This window comes from Hyposmocoma kahamanoa, unplaced genomic scaffold (assembly GCF_003589595.1).
Source record: "Hyposmocoma kahamanoa isolate Upper Pololo Valley unplaced genomic scaffold, ASM358959v1 210, whole genome shotgun sequence".
Classification (NCBI taxonomy): Eukaryota; Metazoa; Arthropoda; class Insecta; order Lepidoptera; family Cosmopterigidae; genus Hyposmocoma; species Hyposmocoma kahamanoa.
The window spans coordinates 7,134,712-7,156,040 of record NW_020653731.1 but is presented as its reverse complement, the minus strand read 5'-3'; the positions used below and the strand labels follow the sequence as shown (position 1 = coordinate 7,156,040).

General features: G+C 42.3%; 1 protein-coding gene across 1 annotated transcript; it reads left to right on the top strand.

The window, feature by feature from the left end:
• Nucleotides 1-15,940: 15,940 nt before the first annotated feature.
• On the top strand, nt 15,941-20,161 carry LOC113227405. The gene is made up of 6 exons (XM_026460311.1): nt 15,941-16,147; nt 16,629-16,941; nt 17,184-17,451; nt 17,899-18,085; nt 18,175-18,309; nt 19,801-20,161. The coding sequence occupies exons 1-6, from the start codon at nt 15,962-15,964 to the stop codon at nt 19,975-19,977; spliced, it is 1,266 nt and encodes a 421-aa protein (XP_026316096.1). The 5' UTR covers nt 15,941-15,961; the 3' UTR covers nt 19,978-20,161.
• The last annotated feature ends 1,168 nt before the right edge of the window (nt 20,162-21,329 follow it).

The window sequence follows — 21,329 nt, the reverse complement described above, 5'->3', positions numbered from 1 at the left end:
CTCAATGCTTTGTAAATAATAATATATTATTGATATCTTATACTTTCCGTATTTTTGTTTATTTGTTATGCACGTGCTACTTGTCTCGTCCAGTGTCGGAATATGTCAAGTGTGGCAGTGAGATGATGCAAGAACATGTCACGGAGAAATTTTATTGTACTGAAAACTTTAATTTATAAATTTTGCACGTGCCCAAAGTAGGACGCGAGCACATTAATGTACGTTGATCCGTACTTATTACAAATCGTAATTTTGTCATTTACATTAGAATTTTTCGTTTAACAAGTACGATAATGTTGCAGTAATACTTATTTTTAACCGATTCAATAAAGAGGAGGGTCTGAATTCGATGAAATTTTTTTTGTGTGTATGTTACGCGAGATTTGAAAACCGGTTTTGATGATTCTTTTTGTTGGAAAGAGTGTACCTCAGCAATGGTTTCATTTAAATTTGAAGAAAACATTCCACATCCAAGGGTGGCAAACTTGGGCATGAGTCCGGTTTCGCGCACTTTCCGGTAACCGATTTCAAGAAAACTCGACTAATAGATGTAATTCCAAGACGTCGGTTTTTTTATACTCTGTACTGAGATTACTATAGTTAAGACTTATATTTTTTTACATTCATAGATATTCAAAACTGAATAATAATTATAATACACTTCCATGTACAGGATTATTCGTAAATTACTAAAACAACAATTTTTGTTACATGACTTTTAATAATACTTCAGATTTTACTTTTACATAAAAATTAAAATATTTAAATAGATCGCTATGCGGTAACAAAGGAAAGCGCTAGCGTAAGTAAGTCTGATAAAAAACTACCTCACTACCAAATCAGATCTAAGAAGTGTCAGCAACAAAAACTGACATATTTATTTGATAAGTAAAAAATAATTGAACAAACTTCATACTTTATGATGCTATTAATATAGTCCGGCGAGATTGTTAGTATTTTACAAATAACCTTGTATAAGTGCTACAAGGCTACGAGCTAGTATATCCGCACGTTGAAATCGTAAGCAGACGCTAGACCAAGCACTGTCCCTGAATCACAGACACAGGCGCTGGCGCTCGCGGCCACTGTGAATTCAACGAGCGTCCATGTTTATTTAATTTACACGCACCCGCGCCCGCCGCGCGCCGCGCGCCGCCACTCTGAATAAGACCTAGACACCAGCGACATAACCTAATCTAACATTTAATAGTTCGTCTGACACTTCACCGAAATTGATAACAATTAGATAATGAACGTTACGTGCAGTTAAAAAATGATAATTTCGCTAAGAAATATTTATAGATTTTTTTAATGATATTTAATGAAATTGTGTCGTGATTGATAAAATATTTGCAATCTCATGAAATCAAAACAAACGACGTCATTAGAGGGACTTGAAAAAGTACATTAATAATAGCTATTTGTTATGCAAGACTGCAAAGTTATTGTTTGACACCCAAGCAAGCGAAGGATTCTAATAAGATTAAATAATAGAATCCTGAGCGTAGCGAGGGTTTCAAGCCACGAGACGCGAAACAACTTTGCTGCTGAGCGAAACACACAAGTTTTCACCTTACTATAGCGTGCGAAATGGTAGATAAAAGAAAAGCAGTTGAACTATTATATATTAGCTTTAATAAACAAAATTATTTATCGTTATCAATTTAATGTCAACAATAATACAATAATAAGAATAAAATATATAAAACGGATTTATATTACATATATAATGTACGACAAATCGCGTAGTTGAACGTGTCATTATGTTTTTTTTTTCATTGAAAATAAAAGTTAGATGCACCACAGTCCATCGTCAAGTTCAATTTTCAAAAACCTTTTACACGCTAGTGTGGACGCTTTTGCGCGCTAATTTCTAATAAGAAATCCTTTTCGAGCTAGTGAGGTGCAAATATTATTTCCACGTAACAGTTTTAAATAGTAGTTCACTACAAATTCAATTCTGTAGCAAGGAAGTTAACAATAGATTTTGATGATTATGATGACACAATGAAGGTTCACATTGAAGACACACACAAGTATTTACGTAGTTTATTTTCATTTTAATTTTGGATTACAAACGTCTGTTACTCATTTTGGCTTAGGGCCCATTGAAAACCAGCGCCACAGCCTAAAGGCGCATTTAGGTATAGCAGTAGGGCTAGCACGACAGGGCAAGACTTACGTGAGAGCGACATAAAGCGCGAGACATTGCTATTCTCACATAGAGTAGGTCGCGCCCTGGCATGCCCGCCCTACTGATCGACAGGCGACTTGTGCTTCTTTGCGACTTGGACTTCAGACCCTGTAGGGCTACCACGACAAGAGGCGATTTGCATGACAGCGACATAAAGCGCGAGATACTGCTGTACTTGCATAGAAATATTGCGATTTATGTTGCTCTTGCGTAAGTCGCGCTCTGTCGTGCTAGCCTTACCAGTGTAAATACTGAGTCACCGGAAAGCGACTAGGTGTAAACGCAAGCGACCACCGGTCGAATAGGTTTCAATGTGTCCTCAGCAACACCCCACCACGACGCGCGTGCTAGGCAGAGTCACCAATTTGCGGGGAATTCCCCAAACTGAGGGGATTTTGAAGGAATTGGAATAATAACGTACACATAGCTGATACATCAATAGTTTGATAATTGTTAATCAAAAATATCAATTAGGATGAGAACGTTATTGATATACCTATTTTTTTGCAACGTTGCACTGACTATTGCAATCATTCGTTTGCACACCACACAACTGTGCGATGTATTCTCAACTTCATCGATCTCCTTTTGGAGCACAGTCTGTGAGAGCACATGGCGATTCATAGTGACTACTTCAAATGCACTGACGCAATTTCACCTAAGGCGGCAGACGACTCAAGGAGAAATAGTCTGCCGAGGGCGGCAGACAACTCGGTGTAAATGCCCCATTATTACGGCTTTGGCTTAAGCTGAATGAGGTCCTTTTGCGTACACCACTGCGACACACGACAGTGTAAATAGTCGTTATATTTTATTCATTGCTTTTTGTTTGTTTTATTTTATTTTCTTTGTTTGTTTTTGAATTTTGAATAATTTTAATTTTTTGTTGGTCTAAGTTTATAATTATTAATATCTTTTTTGTATCTTTGTGTTGAACCGTTGTAATAATAGTTTTTTCGACCGTATTACTCGGGCGGCCATTAGTATTTAAAAAATATAAAATCGCACAGCAGATAATAACAATGTTTGCTCAGTGGAAAATATAAGGAGTTAATTTGACAAACTTCAAGGTTTAACCTCCGAAGACCCCGTGTACATCAAAATGTACATAATATGTGGAATAATTCCAACCCAGACAATATTATTCACCCAGTGTATATTAATTAAAACATTGCATTCAAAGAAGGATGGTGACATCCTTTTTCCCTTTTGTGACTCAGTGTTTTTGACGATGTGCATTAAGGAGACCTATGAATACTTGTGATTCATTATCAAAGCATCAAAGAAAGCTAATTGAGTTCAGACTGTAGAAGCTGGGGTAATAATGTTGATATAGGTTATGTTTATAACATTGTCCTGTATTTCGCTTCAGATGTTTCTTCGTAGTAACAGACAACAACAAGTTTTCAGATTGTTCCCAGAAATAACAAAGAACTTCCCGAATATTTCCAAATCTGCCAAACTTAGCCATTTAATATAAGTTATCATGTTCTGCAGAAATGAAATTGAATAAAAGTTAAATCTGCCCAAATGGCAGAAATCTGCCACAAATGGCCACACTGTTCTCAATATCATTGTGACATTGACATTGGCAAGAGGTCTCTTATCATAACGGTCCTTTGCAACTTTCATATCTATCATTTAAATATTATCTAAATATTTTTGTCACATTGTGTTTTATTTTTTGCTTTATGTCATTACTGTTTAACTGATTATTTCATTAAGTATTTCATAGTTTTGATGTTTTATGTGTGTACTATAAAATAACCAATACTTCAGGTCAGTAAACATTCAATCATGCTTAAAATGAAACGTACGTACAAGAACATTACCTCATCTGTGGTCGAACTGAATCAATTGCGTTGTGTTCTTGCATCTATTCTAAAATACATAGTATTTAATTTTTTTTATTCCCGACTTCTAAAAATATACAAAAATGTATTGATAACTAGGCATAAACTAAAGCGCAAAATTATTCTAGCAAAGTTCATGAACGGCTCTTCGTCGTTATTGGGGTAGTTTTCGCCATCCTTCTTTAGCGATATATCCATATTCTATATACCATAATACTACACACGTCTTTTATACAAAGCTGGAGCCTTACCGTGAACTCATATTACAGTTCAGTATAGGTTCGTAACGACAAAAAAGCAGGATGGTGATATACACTTCATGTAGAGCTGTCTCACGACGACTCATTTTTGGTCCTAAACTGAATCGTAATAAGAGTTCATGGTAAGGCCCCAGATATTATACGGGCATACTTGCTGGGCCCTGAAGCATGTAATTATAATGATGATAATGACAACCACAAACTACGTCCAAACTCACGAAATAAATAAATATAGGCCATGCAAATATCTCTCCCGGCTCGGGTTCGAACCCGAGACCTCTGCATAGCAGTTTGGCATGGTAACCGTTCGGCCACAGAGGCAGTTAAATTTATTACATGAGCAGTAGTTTTAAAATCATTTACAAGTATTATATTGCGTAACAATCTACACTCCGTGCATTATAGTTTCCATACCCTTGGATCGGAAATCATCTTAGATAATAAATTATGAATTTAATTTAAGAAATATATATAAAATTATAAAGTCAATTAATATAAAGTAAATTGTTACATAAAAAAAAACTGTTATTACTTGAATTGTTACAGAAAGTTTCAAGCAGTGAATATACCATATACCTTTTTTTTTACGGGGGGGAAATCTTTATGTGGGAACTCTCCCTCCAGATTGAAAGGCCTACCGCACTAAAACCCCGCCGGGTTTACCTCCCGCCGGTTGAGTCGGCGCCGTGGAGTCTGTGCACATTCACCATGACGCCGCCCGGCCGCCCTTTTTTTTTTTTTTTTTTTTTGACGGGGGGGAAATCTTTATGGATACCCCTGAGCCCAGGGAGACTCAGGGGTTATGTGGGGACTCTCCCTCCACACTGGAAGGCCTACCCCACTAAAACCCCCCCGGGTTTCCCTCTCGCCGGTTGAGTCGGCGCCGTGGGATCAGTGAACATTCACCACGACGCCGCCCGGCCGCCCTAGCTTGCGCCAGGGCTCCCGCGCCAACGGAGGGGCAGGCCAGTTGTTCTCCGACCCGCCCTTGGGCGCTCGGCGCGCCTCCCTTCCCTCGTCTGGTAGAGCACCACCCTATCCTCCAGGTAGTGCTCCACCAGACGGCTGAGGTACCTGGGGATATTATGGTACCTCAGCGCCTCCCTGATAACGGCGAAGGGGAGAGTGCCGAAGGCGTTGGCTATGTCCAATGACACAGCCACCACGCCTTCCCTCTCGCTGTTACCCTCCTCCACGATGAGTCGCAGCGACTCCAGGGCGTCCAGGGTGGAGAGTCCAGCCCTGAACCCGTACTGCCGCTGCGACACATCGGGGCCTGTCCCCCTCAGGTGTTCGTTGATCCTGGAGGCGATGATTCGCTCCAGGATCTTCGCCACCTCGTCCAGCAGGACGAGGGGCCTGAACCCCGAGGGGGAGTCCGCAGGTCGGCCCGGCTTAGGCACCAGGACGAGCCTTCCCTCCTTCCAGCATCTCGGAAACAACCCCGTCCTCAAGCAGTCATCCATGAGATGCTTGAGGCGGGTCCCGAGATGCTTCAGGGCAATGCGAAGGACTCGTCCCGGTACCCCGTCCGGGCCGGGAGCCTTCTTCAGCCCCCGCAGCCGTCCCACCGCCCACTCCAACTCCCCCTCGGTGATTTCCGGGGGGGGGTTCCTCAGTCTGCCCCCCATCTGCTCTGGGGGGCACCATGGCCGGTGGGGTGAAGGGCTGCGGTTCGGGGAACAGGCCCACCACCACCCGGTTGAGGAGATCCAGCTCCAGTGACTCCATGGGAGCCTTAAATCGGCGGTTTTGGTTGGCCGCGTCACTGTTGTCAGCCCCCCGATCACCTCCTCCAGCTTGGCCGCCAGGGTGTCGGCCTTTTCGGCGCTGGTCGCCCCGGGCACCTCGACCATGCGGGCACCCGTCTGGGTATTCCGCACCCACACGTGCGGGATGCCGAGGCTGCCCAAGTCGATCGCAGCGGTCACCGCCTCAAGGACTCCCTTGTAGGTGGCCCCTTTTTCCGCCACCGCTTCAGGCCTCAGGGTGATCACCACCGCCGACGATTTCGGGGTGGCGAGTGCCCTGGGTCTGGGAGCTGTCTTGGGGGCCGCCTTGGCCCGTGCCGCTTGGGGGGGTGGCAGCTGCCTTTTTGGCCTTTTTAGGCGTTTTGGTCTTGCGGCCAACTACCTGCGACCAGGGCATTTCCGCTTGGTCGGTCGTCGTCGTTGGGGCCGTCGCGTCTGAGGCGGCGGGGACAGCGGAGGCGGCCACAGGAGGGGCGGCAGCAGTCTTCCGCGGGAGGGCCTTCTTTTTGGCCTTCTTGGGCTGCGGCCCGGCAGGCGCGTTTCGGGCCGGGGAGGGGCCCGGTATCGGCTCGAGCGTCGACGCGGGGGGAGGCACTCTGGGGGCGGTTGCAGCGGCGGCAGCGATGGGCACTGTTACGTCGCCAGGAGCCCCTCTTCTGCCGCCCAAGGAGGGCCTTAGGACCTCCGCGGGGAGGCGCCTTTCGATGTCACTCAGGCGGGCGTCCATCATATTCCTCATTGAGGTAAATATGTCGCGCCTGAGGTCATCGATGGCCTCCCTCACCCCCGCGTGCATCTCCGCGGAGCTGCATGGCGTTGGGGCGGAGGAGTAGGCCCCCCTCAGGGCCTTCACCTCTGCCTCTAGGGCAGCGAGCTTCCCCCTCATCCGGCGGTTGTCTTCCGACATCCGCCGCGCCGCCTCAGTCGCCGTCTCTCCACGGTGGAGAAAGTCCACGGCTCCCTCCACCTTTCTGACGGCCTCTTCTATGGCTTTGACCACCGTCCCCTTGAGGTTAGAGGACTTGGTGGTCTCCGCTAATATTGCCGCGAGGCCGTCTCGCGCCTCCTTAGCCAGGGCCTCTCTCATGAGGTCTGCTGTGCCCTCGAGTTCAGCCTCCCCGGTCTGGCCAGGAGAGCGCTCCTCTTCGCTCGTCCCCGCGCTCACGTCCAGATTCCCCGCACTTAGTGAGCGTTGGATGGGCAACGTGGGTCTATATGACCCGCCAGGGCCACCCGCGTCGGGCACACGAGGGCGTGGTCCCGTGTTATTGTGACCCACACCGACAGCACGGCCTCTCCGAGCTGTGTTGGTTTTTGGAGCCCTATTGGGCTCAAGTGCCTCATCCTCACCCTCACGAGCACGTTTGGAGGGAGCCGATGTCCTTTGACCTATGGACTTTGTGCTTTGTGAGCGAAGAATCTCCTCGTCTGAGCTATCCACTTCCAACTGGGCCACTTCACTCGCCGGGCGAGGAGACTTTGATCGGCGAATGAAGCGTCCGTGCTTGTCCCGCGGCCGAGCACTTCCCTTCGCAGGAACCGTCTCCACGTCCGAAGTAGATTCGAGTCCGTTATTCTCGCTTTGGTTCGTCGGTTGAGGGTCGAGGCCCTCGGAAACATTAACACCGTCCTTCTCGGACACCACATCACGATTTTTACTATAGCAATCCATATGATTCCCACGTGTATGGGGGAAGTATTCAGTCCACCCAGGCAGAGACCCCTGTACCTGGGTAACCCTGTGGCAACCACGCCTGGCAGCGAGAGGTCCTGCCCTATTGTCCCCGTCAGAGTACGGCGCTGCTCATCCCACCGGCTGCACACATCTAGGGTGTGCTGCGCGGTGTCATCCGCAGCGCTGCACTCGTGTCACGACGGGGACGGTTCCCTCCTCGCCACCTTGTGCAGGTAGTGACCGAAGCAGCCGTGCCCGGTCAGCACCTGCACAAGGTGGTACGACAATCACCTACTCTCGCCGATCTCCGCCGATCGCCGAGCTCGTACCATACGAGCTCCATAGGGGGGATCCGCCAAGCCTTTTTTCCACCGGTCCCGCATGCGCTGCACCGCGAGGCGGCGCTCCCGCTCGACCTCTTGGGGAGCGGGGCGCCTCGGTCCCTCATTCCCCGCCGGTAGGCGTGGACCTCCGCCAGTACCTCGACTTCAAGGTCCCACGGAGTACCGGCGAGGACGCATGCGACAACGCAGGCCACCGTCATGTACGCCCTGCACATTCGCAGTGCGACCACCTCCTGAGGCCTCCTCAGCAGCGATTTCGTCGCCGCTGATAAGGCCCCACTCCAAATGGGAGCCCTTCTGCATGGGGCTCCCGGCCTCCCGAGATTGGGCAGGAGCCGACCCAACGCCGATGCGGCGCCCACTATTCGGGGAGCAAGTTGCCGGAAATGCTCCCCGAAATTCCATCGTCGGTCCAGGACAAGGCCCAGATATTTCATCTGGGACCTGACTGGGACCGTATACCTAGGTATCTTTATTTAGCTACTAATTTGTCATCACCTTAGCTCTTTCCATAACGGCGAGGAAAGGAAACTGTTATAAACATCGACATTATGCTCATAAAGAACTGGCTCCTTTCTGCCTTGACCTTTGCACGTTCCACCATCACATGGTATTATACTTACTCTATTGAACACATTCCGCACCCTTAGATGATTTATTATTCCTCATTAAGAAACTAAAATTTAGTAGTATATGCTCAGATCGAAACATGTGAACCATGAAAATGGACTTTGCGGTGCTGGCACGCTATGCAAGGGCGACGCGACTCGCGAGACGACTACACTCGCGGACGTCCATTTTATCGCTTTGCATAACTCGGCTTGGTGACGTAGGCTCAGTCGCGGGCGACTACATGTGTTACCATTTGTAGAAAAACAGGACAAAATGTATTCATTGTTTATAATTCTAACTTGGAACAACTGGGAGAAAAAGTTTCTAGAACTCTGTGGCATCACAGTTTCATGGAAAAAATGGGAAGTACCCGTTGGCATTTAATCATTCACGTGAAGTTTATAGAAAATTTTAGAGTTATTCTCTATCTTATTATTGTTACTTGAACCTAATCAAGTAATTTCAAGGTATACATAATTAATTCAATAAATAATTATCAAACAAAACCTTTCATACCGACCATTCTAATATATTCTTGACAGTTTTTTATGTACTAACGTTAGTAAAGTACTTAATTTTTGTTGTAAACTAAAGTCCATCCTATTTACCACCTCGCTGAAGGTTACGTCCTGTTTTCATCGTTTATTGATATTGAATCAGTCTTTTCTCTACTCTGGTTGTATTACTTGTTCTGCCTTCGACATTGATGCTGAATTATTTCATGAATAGGTCTGTTTTTTCTTTAAATAAACATCTTTTTTATTTCTTTTCACGTTTGTTTTATTTTCCTTTCTTGTTCTTGTTTTATTTCTACATATTTTATTTATATTATTATTATATATTAATATATAGTATTTCACTTTGTGTAATTTATTTTCAGCGGACATATCCGCTGATAAGAAAATAAAGAGAGTATCGGAGTAGTTAGGACTATTTCTTCTTGTTTGGGCTTGATAATTTCAAGCTCCAATTCCAGCTCCAAATTTAGGTATTCCCTCATCATTCAGGCCCGCGTCAACTAATTTAATTACATCATACTTTGAGCGCTCACTGGAAATGCCAATCCATGTCTAAGAATCTCTTGCAAAGTATTAATTTGGTTTGCTACTATTTTGTCTTCCCCCTTAACGGAACTTATTTATTTGATTTTGTGTGTCCTCTTTAAAACAGTCCTGTGGTTTGCATAACTTACATGTGGCAATTGCTTGGATATTTTATCTTGCAATAAATATAGTCTTCAATAGCTTAATATGTCTTGAAAAGTTTCTACTCCTTCTTATTATGTACCACGTCGAATCTTTCATCGTCTACATCGCCCTGTATGCCCCTCTTTATAGTTAGTCGCCCCGTTTGTTTCATTCTCCTCCTCCATTATTATTAATATAACAACTGAAAACTGTTTATTTATTGATTCCTCGCTGTTGACCCTCGTAATTTCCAGTGCCGATGTAGACATCCTGATATGTCTGAGTAGGTTTTGGACCGCAGTTCGTGTCCTTACCATGTTCTATTCCAGCTGGTATCGATAATTTTCCCTGACAATAGCAAGGTATCTTGCACTACAGTGAGCGCAGCATCGGTATTTGTAGGGAGTAACCGATCTTCTCGCATATAGTAAACAGATGACTGTGTCATGCGGATGTTGTTAAAGACTGAGAAAAATTTGAGAATAGTATTAAGACAGTGTTCTTAAATTATAATAGTTATTAAACAATAACAAACCCCACTAATTTAGGTCGTCATCTATGCATTATAACAAGTGACGGGTAACAATGGATTCCTTTAGTCTTTTTTTATGATACCAAGTACCATGTACCGGGACCAACGAGTTGTGAGCCTGATGGTAAATGACACACTTGTCCATGGCAGTTGCATAGCCACTCAGAGCTTTAAATCGCAAAACTTTGTGGGGCAGTGCCACTGCACCCGTCAACTTGAGACATAAGTTGACAAGTCCCATTTGCCTGTAATTTCATCAACACCCTTCAAAATCGGAACACACTAACGCTCACATTACCACTTGGCGGCAGAAATAGGTAAGGTGCCAGTATTTCTCTTTTTTTTGTTAATCCGGGGGAATCTGCTTACAGATACCCCGGCCCCGCGGGGGCAGAGCCGGGGTTATGTGGGATTGGGCTGAACCCTGAAGGGGAGCAGCCCGACCGCACTAAACCCCCGGAGTGTTCCTCCTCTCCGCTGTAGGTGGGGGTACGGGTACGCTGTTGCACTCATCCGCGCCCCCACCAGCGGCTGGCCGCGCCCTGCGCAGCCCCTCCTCGAGAAGGGAGACACATCGATCCCCCAACTCCGAATGTGAGGCTCGCCGAACACCAGACGAGCCTTCCATCCCGGGCCCCTTTATGCTGGGCAACGAACTCCCCCGAGTCCGCTACCCAGGGGCCATGGGGGGCCAGGACAGCATCCACTCAACTGTGAAGTTCAGTGGCTGCTCCCCCAGCCCCCGCGGCGGATCTGATGACAGGCTCCGCCGCAACACCTAACGCGCTTCCGCGCGGACTCTCCGAAGAGAGTCGCTTGGAGCGCCCACCACGGGCCAACCGCCCACGTTCGGCCGCGGAGGATAGGACGAGCGGCAAAGACACACCGACACGTCTCTTCCCCCGCGGCCCCGCCGCCACTGCATCATTAAAAGCGGTGCAGCCCCGCCAGGGTCGCGGAGGACAGGACGAGCGGCAACGACACACCGACACGTCTCTCCCCCCGCGACCCTCCTCCTCGCGCATCCGCGCGGTCCCGCTGGCCAAACGAGCCCCGCGCGGAACGCCCTCCTCCTCGGGCCAGCCTACCACCATCGGCCGGCCCCGTGGGTTCCTCTTAGCTTCACCGTGGGATGAAATCGACCACGGCTACTGGAGCCCCCCCGCCACGACAAGGCGGGAACCCCTTCGGGGGGGTGCCAGTATTTCTCTGGACGAACCTTTCATAAGTAGCTCTACTGCTACTTTAGTAGATTTTTAACCAGTGTTATTTTTATGAATGAGATTGTTTGAAATCTGTTTTTTTTTATTCAAATTTGTGTCAAAGCGTATATCTCTAACCCGTCTTATCGGTTCCAATTAGGAACGCCCCCAGCCACCTGCGATTGAGGTTGCGCATAAACCCCGCCATAGTCGATGAGTCCATCGAACCTCTCCTGGAGGTACACGATGACTTTTCAGTACTCTAACTGGGACACATTTTTGGTCCTACATCCTGGCGCTGAGAATTGGTCCTCAGGCTTATGGTCCTGGTTATAGTATGGCAGGCTGATAGTCCTCAACGAGTGGTATTTAGTGAATGGGCGTTATCAAATTATGTAATTTAGTTAGTGTAATTTAGTTCTATTGGGCTTACCGTATCACAATAATTATCCAAACGCTTTTTTTATCAGTATCGTTTTTTACACTCACGTTGTTATCGGTTCATATTTCGGTGAAGGGCGTTTAAAGGACGAATATAATTTGCCAGTACCTACTGCAAGAAATGCTATCACTTGCACACCTCTTGTTCTTGTAAATCTAACACGATGGTGCTTCGCAACAATATAAATAATTAAATAGACATTTGTTTCTCCACGAAAGATAGAAAACACTATAAAACTAGGTGCACAAAAGGAGCCTCCCCGCACGACACGTACCATTCCTTGCCTGTACGTCTAGTCTAACACAATCTGGGCAACAATCGGCAAGTACCTTACGCCGATTGGCAAATTCTTTCACCACGATGGTAAGCGTTGTAGTGTATGCCATCGATACGATAAGAAGAAGACTAATATAAAAGCCGTGGTAGCCTAATGGTTTGACCTACCGCCTCTGAAGCTGAGGCCGTGGGTTCGAATCCTGGCTCACATCTCTGAGTATATCTGGATTTATAATAATAATAATAATAAAACTCGCATCGGGTATAAATATAAGATACAAAATTGTATAAATTTCATTATTGTTGTACTAAATATAATAATATTCATGCGAAATATTAATTTTGACGATCCTAAACCCGAAAAAAATACGAAAAATTGGCAATTAGGTCATCAGTTTTGTTGCTATTCGAACCAATCGACTACTCACGTTGATTGATTGACAAATATCGTACAACGATATCAAATGATGTATAAAAAACGTGATTACATGACGATTTGTAAGTGTAATAAAACAATATTTTTGTATGTTGATTGTTACAGCCCATTGTAGGTACATTATTTTTGCAATCACAGTTTATTTCAATTTTCTCGGGTAATTTAAATATCACGGTGTGTGAAAGGTCATGTCGATCTTATTCTTATCGTATCGATGGCTTACACTACAATGCTTGCCATCGTGTTGAAATGACTTGCCAAATGGCGTAAGGTCCTCGCCGATTGTTGCCCAAGGTGTGGCAGATGAACCTGCTGTAGTAGTACAGTACTTATTGTATTAAAAATGTAAGATTTGGCTTGAAATGGGTTTGCATGAAAAATGACATCTAATAAATGTCCATCACAATCCTGTGGCCGTGGTGGACATTTATCGGATACCAGATTATCAGATTCCAGATGTCGATTCTTTCACCAAAGTTTGTAATCACTTTTTGACGAAATGGTGGGTCTATTTCGTTAATCACTTGGCCGTTAAATGGCCAGCTCGATCATGTGATTAAACACCGGTGGATTATTTTTTATGGAGTTATGTTAAAGACAGAGTCTATACGGAGACAATCGAATCAATTGCAGCCTTAACACTCAAAATTCGCGAAGTGATTAACGAAATAGACCCACCATTTTGTCAAAAAGTTATTAAATACTTTGATGAAAGAATGGACATCTGCAACTGTCCTCGTGGTGGACATTTATCAGATATCATTTTCCATTCATAATTGCCAAACCTTACTTTGTATAATACAATAAAAATTTGAATCATTGTCATCTAAATTTATTGTTTTATTTTAATTTACAAAACAAAGTTCATGTTGAAAACCCTATGCTTAAAATCTGTATTGAAATTAGACTTTAACAGTTATACATAGGGCGCACTATAAGTTTCGGGAACTGACTACTTACATAAACAATATTTCAAAAGTAATTACAAGATTTGAAAATGGAACTCTTTGGCTGTAGAATACAGTTTGTTACATCTGACTGTCACTTGTTTTTATATTATGGCGTCATTTTAGAAATTGGTTGTCTACATCACCATGGATTTAACTTTCTATAATTTTCTTAGTATGATTTTCTACGATTTTAAGTATAATTCAACAGCTCAGCGAAGCTTCCCTTGACTTCAAACTGCTTTTGGCAATTAAGCACCGTACACGACGACTAATTATAGCTGGTTTGCAGAATTCAAACACGGTCGTGTGAAGTCAGTGACGAATTTCGTGATGGTCGCCCATCCACTGCTATGAACAACAAAAACATCGATGCTGTGCGCCGCATGATCAAAACTGACAGGCATGTGACATACTATGAGATTCGGGCATCTTAGGCACAGACATGAGTCAAATACAATCAATACTACACAAACTTTGGGTGTGAAAAGCTATTCACGGTGGATCCTACATAATTTGACTAAGGCTCAAAAAACGGATCGCGTCACTTGGTGTAATGCCTTGCTTACCAGATTCAACGAAGGGGCGTCAAATTTGGTGTGGGATATAGTAACAGGTGACAAAACATGCATTTATAGTTACGATCCCAAAAGAAAGCAGCAATCGAGCGTATGGGTATTTCGAGATGAGCCGAAACCAACCAAAGTGGCGCGCGTGCAAAGTACCTCTAAGCGGATGATTGCTTCTTTTTTAATAAAACTGGACACGTGGCTACTGTTGCTTTGGAGAATCGTTGTACCATGAATAGTGATTGGTACACGACCATTTGGTTACCGGAAGTTATTTATTATTATATATATTATATATTATTATAAGTATATGACAAACCCCGTGATAATGCCAGTTCTCACACGACCAGACAGACAAATGAATTTTTGAAGGTGAACAACGTTGAGCTTTTGAGCCAACCCACGTACAGTCCCGACCTGGCACCTTGTGACTCTTATTTATTTCCAAAAATTAAGAACCAGTTACGCGGTCAACGATTTTCATCACCTGCAGAGGCGGTCGAAGAGTATGATAAATATGTTTCAGAGATTGTCACGGAGGAGTGGCATAAATGTTTTCTAAATTGGTTCATTATTAGGAAAAAGTGCATTAACCCTAACGGAGAATATTTTGAGAAACAATAAATTCATTTCTGACCATTTATAGTATTTTTTTCAATTCATTCCGGAAACTTATAGTGGGCCCACGTAATAATAACGCGCACACACTCATAGCCAGGGAAACTCTGTATCGCGGATGCCATGGACACACACATAAACGACCACAAATTACACCCAAACTTACGAGAGGAATAAATGTAGGCCATACAAAATATTCTCCCGGCTCGGAAATCGAACCCGGGACCTCTTGCGTAGCAGTCCAGCATGGTAGGTACTGTTCGGCCACAGAGGCAATTAAAACTTGAACGTAGTTTGCTGGTTTCAAGTCAATATAGTCCTAAAATAGAAGCATCGACACTATAAGTATTTGCCTGAAACCACAGTAATATTAATAGAGTTAAAAAAAAAGGAGGAGGTTCTCAATTTGACGGTATTTTATTTGTGTGTATGTTACGCAATTTGTGAACCGATTTTGAAGATTCCGTTTTGTCGAAAAGAGGGTACCTCAGAAAATATTCCTCCTTTATGGGTGGCAAACTAGGGGAAAACTCCGGTTTCGTGGACTTTCCAGTAACCGATTTTAATGAACCTTGGCAAATACATCTATTTCACGAACTTTTGAGATCGGTTTTTTTAATAAAAATGTTACAATTATACGGTATTATGTTACATTTTATAATTTGGAATGTACAAAGTAAACGTACAAAATCATCAAATCATTCTATAAAAGGAATACTAAATATAATACATACCTTAGTTTATATTATAATTAATCAGTCAGAAAACTACAATCCATTCGCAACTGCACCAAGCGGTACGAATTAGTTATTTCTGTGAAATGGATAATTAATCTTGGCATTAATTTTTTCTACACTTCGAAATGATAAATAATTGATAAAACGGCGATTTAGATGAAAGATACCAAATTAATAGAAAAATATGTTATTGGTAATACCAATTTTGTAATCTCATGTATGTGTAGTGTTATGCTATCAATTTATTTTTTAATCCTCGTGCACAATCGGTATAAAAACAAGAAACAGGGTTATCCAATGTTATTGAAGCCCTTGTTGCAGTAAAGATGAGGTTAGAATGGCTGTTTTTATCGTTAGTGGCAGTGTCAGTGGCTGCGTCAGTGGCAGTAGTGAACGGTCAAGACGAGCTTCCGTTAGCGGCACCTTGCAATGCCACTGCATGCGATCTTCCCAACTGCCAATGTTCATCTACGGATATTCCTAAAAATTTAAATGCTAGGAATACGCCTCAGGTATGTTTATTTATTTGTTGACTATGATGAAAATTGTCTTGATACGTCATCACCTTATCTAATATTGAGAAATAAAGATTTAGAAGTGAAACAGAACTTACAGTCCTTTGAAGCTAAATTTTCTTGTTCTAAAAGAAATTGCTTAAAGGCTACACCTAAAATAGAAAGAATATTGAGGCAATCTGCCGTGAGAAGTAGATTTTAATCATGCAAAATGATTATATGCGATATCAAATGTAATTTGTTTACCCATGAAACAAAGATATATTTGAATTTGGGTGGAAATTGGGATCTTGAAATAGTCTTATTTAGAAATAAATTATTATTGACTGAAATTTATAGTATTCTTGCTAACAAAAAAGGTGTATCTCGAAATGATCCTCCAATTCAGTAAATAAAATTGACCCATAGTATAAAATGCAGACGAAGGTTTACCAACTTAATCCATTTCCAATCCAACTTAATCCATTTTATCTTCCAGTTTGTAACCATAACATTTAACGGTGCCGTCTTGATAACTAACATGATGACATACAGACGACTCCTTTACGATCGTTCAAACTCTAATGGTTGCAACATCGGCACCACCTTCTTTGTCAGACATGAATATACCAACTATCAGGATATCAATGAGTTATACAATCGAGGTTTCGAGATTGCCCTAAATTCAATCACTCATAGAGCTCCTCAGACATATTGGGCAGAAGCCCCTTATGAAGATTTGGTGAAAGAATTCGCGGACCAAAAAATTCTAATTTCTCATTTTGCAAATATTTCCATTGATGACATTAAAGGTAAGTTTGCATGTATATTGGGGTACAGAGTTATAAAAAGATGAATGAAATATAAAAAAGTTAAATAATAGAATGAAAAGTATGGCCTACATAAAACTTCGAACGTTTCAAAAATACTAATTTGATTAATAGTAACAATAAAATTGCATAAAATTATCTAATATATTAAGTATCTCGAAATGTGTACTTTGAGTTTATATTTTTCTGAGTTCAATTACTATATTTATTATATTTGCTTTCAGGTGTTCGTTTTCCATTTCTTCAAACTGCTGGTGACGCTAGCTACCAACTTATAAAAGATCACGATTTATTATATGATTCAACTTGGGCTACGGTTAATCTGCAGGACCCTGGTATTTGGCCGTATACTTTGGATTACGCTTCTATTCAAGATTGTCAAGTTCAACCTTGCCCAACCGCTTCGTTACCAGGGGTTTGGGTGTCACCGTTGATCACTTGGAGAGATTTACAGGGTTTTCCTTGCTCTTCCGTTGATGCTTGCGCCTTCGTGTAAATACCTTTTTTATTATACTCTACAAATCGCTGACGTTTGTTTCTTCTTAAGGAAAGATTTAACGTAGGAAATATAATAGAAAAGATATGATAAACATCAAAATATGAGCGTCATCGACCATCTCGATTATTACTCTAACTTGTTTTTCTCAGCAGTTCGCCTTTCAATCACATAGTCTATAATTACTTATACTTACATTAAGACTTTCAAGTATGCTTGGCTTAATGTTAATATATATATATATATAATAAAGAAGAAATTTTTAATAAAAAAAATATTTGTTGTACGTGTCGTATATACACAAAACCCAAAGTATTCGGCTATTCTTTTGTTACAGCTGCGTTGTCCTTACTTTCATTTATACATACAAATATCGTCACATGCATTTATATCACTTAACAATCAAAAGTAACCTAGTTATCACTCTAATTCTTTTTTTTCAGACCAGACCTCGAGAACGAGCAAGCGTGGTTCCAATTCTTTATGACAAACTTCGAAAGGCACTATCTTGGTACACGTGCTCCATTTGATTTGTCCGTTCCGGAGGGATATATTGCCTCTTACCCTGCCGTGTATAGAGCTCTCGATAGGTTCATTGAATTTTTGACAAGACTTCCTGACGTCTTTCTGGTAAGTCCAGATAAAGAAACGATAAGAAATCAAACAAATGAACTAGACAATCTAAACTTCTGAATGTAAAATAATAATTCAACTCACAGGTTAATGAACGTGATGTGATTGAGTGGTCGAAAAATCCGCTGGATATTGAGGAGTACCTAGAGCAGAACTGCACAACAGTTGAATCTACTGTCTGTGATGAAAAATTTTGCCCACTAACCTCTGAACACAATGACGTAAGTATAGTACAAGCTTACCACTTAACTGAGTCGATTCCTGAGGTAGCTGCGCGGTGCGGGAGGAGGACAGTTTACGTAACAGTTATGTCGCGCTGCACACGGGATAATTTCAACAAGATTTTTGTAACGATATTCAATAACAACTTGATGGAAAAAGTGCCTACCAAATTAGGCAATTGTTGTTATGTGGCACTTTTTCAATCAACGTGTTATTGAATATCGTCAGAAAAAATCTTCTTGCCATTATCCTGTGTTCAGCGCGACTTAACTGTTACGTAAGATGTCACTCCTCCCGCACCGCACAGCTACCACAGGAACCGACTTAGTTAAGCGGTAGGCCTGTAATACTATATTTAAAGCAAAATGGTTTATTCTTAGTTGGTCTTCTTCTTATCGTATCGATGGCGTATACTGTAATGCTTGCCACATTGGTGAAAGGATTTGCCAATCGGCATAAGGTACTTACCGATAACAGCCTAGGGTGCGCCAGACGTACAGAACAGGAATGGTACGTCGTGCAGGGAGGCTGGTTACGTGCACCATAGTCTTATTTTTAGTGTCAGGAATCTATCAGGCTGATCTTGCAATTTGATCTCAGTTTAACATGTTTATCTCTTTCGTGATCAATAAAAAAGACATGAGTCGACGAAATTTTTCTGTGTATTCGATCTTTATATTAATAGTCATAACAAATATGGACTAATTGGTCGGAAAATAAATGTGTTTGAATAAATAAGGGCGCCTTCACATTAAACGCTTATAGACAACATAAACAGCCGCGCGGACGTTTTACTTCACTAATTGTAACTGCCAGCAAAAGTAGCGCGCACGTATCGCGACCGAAGCGCTGCGACTGCGCTTCTAGATTTAGTATGAAAATTAATAGTGATGCGGCTGCTGCGCTTTTATAAGTGTCTAATTTGAGAGTGCCCTTACAGTGTTTTACGAACTTAATTAAAATTCAGAATCGGTTTTTGTATGCTTCCGATTCTTTTTTACTTATCATACAAACTGTTATTGATGTATGTGATGATAATGATTTACGATGGTATGAGCAAAAGATATCACAGTCTGAAATTATAATTTAAAAATAAGTTGTTAGTTTTAGTATCACATTTCCGTGTAGGTTCGCGTATTCACTTTTTACTTTGCTGTGATACGAACTAACATCAATGGGTATTTTACAGATTATTTATTTTTACTTTTTTCTTTTTTCTTCTATTTTCTTTATATACTAATTCATTTTAACTTCATCCTTCAGAGCCAGATTCTTGTTGGTGTAGCTTCCTTTGCTCCCTACAGTTCATAAACCTTGACCTCTTTATAGCTGTTCATTTTGATCTTCTTTGTTATTTATTCACTGTACGGCATTCTTGACCTTCCTCTCTTTCTTTTCCTTTCTATCCTTCCCTCAATTATCACTCATCATTTTAACTAATTCAAGTATAATATCATTATATTCACATTTCAACTATATATCATTTACAGATAACATACTACATGACAGTCTGCAGTGAATGCCCAGAGACATACCCATGGCTTGGAAATCCTCTCGGCGAAGCACCTTCGTCAGAGAGTACAGAGTCATCCGAGACTACAGAGTCATACGAGACTACAGATTCATACGAGAGTACCACTATACTCTCACATGACTCTTCATACTAATTGTGAAAATTTTGTATGCCGCAAGGCAAATTACAGTGATTGTGACACATTTATAATAATAATAATAGAAATAATGTAATTATTTATTCCGACAACACTTGTTCATTTTACGATCCAATAGTGTTAGTAAACTTACAAAAATATAACTACGACTATTGTAAATACTAGGTTAGTGGTAATAATAATAAAAAGTCGCACAAAAATTTTGTTATAAAAAGCGGTTGTCTCATCCAGACCCAATAGTCTCTTGCTCAAGTATCATCGAGTGCCTCCGTACCTGAAGCGAGTTGTCAGGTCCTACCTATGCAACAGGTATATTACGGACCCGGGTCGGGATGGCGCAAGCCATCGCAGAGAAGTCGTGTGTGGGGTTCCGCAGGGGTCTGTTCTTGGACCACTACTTTGGCGCCTCGCATACGATGCTGTCTTGAGTGTCGCACTATCGTATTTTATGCTGACGACAACCCTCCTGTAGACATGCCCGGCCCCCTGTCGCTTAAGCTTACTGATTTTGCGAGCTATGTTGGTGGATGAGGCCTGTTGTTAATATCCACGTCTCGGCTGCGTAGGACATAACTGATAAAACGCACTGGTTAAATGTAGTTTTCAGGCTTTGTGGGATTGACCCCCTGAAGATGTGGCTACAATTAATTATATTCATTAATAAATTTCCTTCACTTCATCAGGCTATAATTTATGTCTGAGCTCGCATCTCCTTTTCCTGTGCCTTCCCAATATCCCAATACGTGCTAGGCTAAAGCCACATCAACCACAGTGGCGTAAAAAATACAGAGTGACATTACCTCCGTAATTTTTATTATCTATCCGCGCTTCCGTCCGGTATTGAGCACAACTCATGGTGGCATTTTATGTCGCTGCTCCGCAAGTATTGTGTGTGAACGTCGAGCTTTTGGATATCGGCTCTGAAGGTTAATGTTAGCACGGTGTCCGTTTCCTTTTACTTATGAGCTCACGTATCCCGCAGCTCTCCTCGAGCTATCAAAGGCAAAACCAATATTTTTCATTAATAGCGTCACCAAGTATGATAGCAATGAATTATTGTTAATAATATTTCTGCCTTTGTACCTATATCCAATAAAAATCGAAAGCCGACTAAGTAGAAAAGGGCAGCCAAAGGTTGTGCGTCCTCGAAACATTGCCAATAGGATAAAATTAAATCCACTGTAAACAGTTTATTGAGTTTATCTAAAATCTATCTTATCTAATTTTTTACTTTTTAACGTTTCCACTATTTTTTTTGTAATTGCATTACCTTTATTTACATTTTTGAAGTTCGATTCCACCTCAGAGTACAAGTATTCAGTTGTTTACACTAGATCTTTTGTATGACA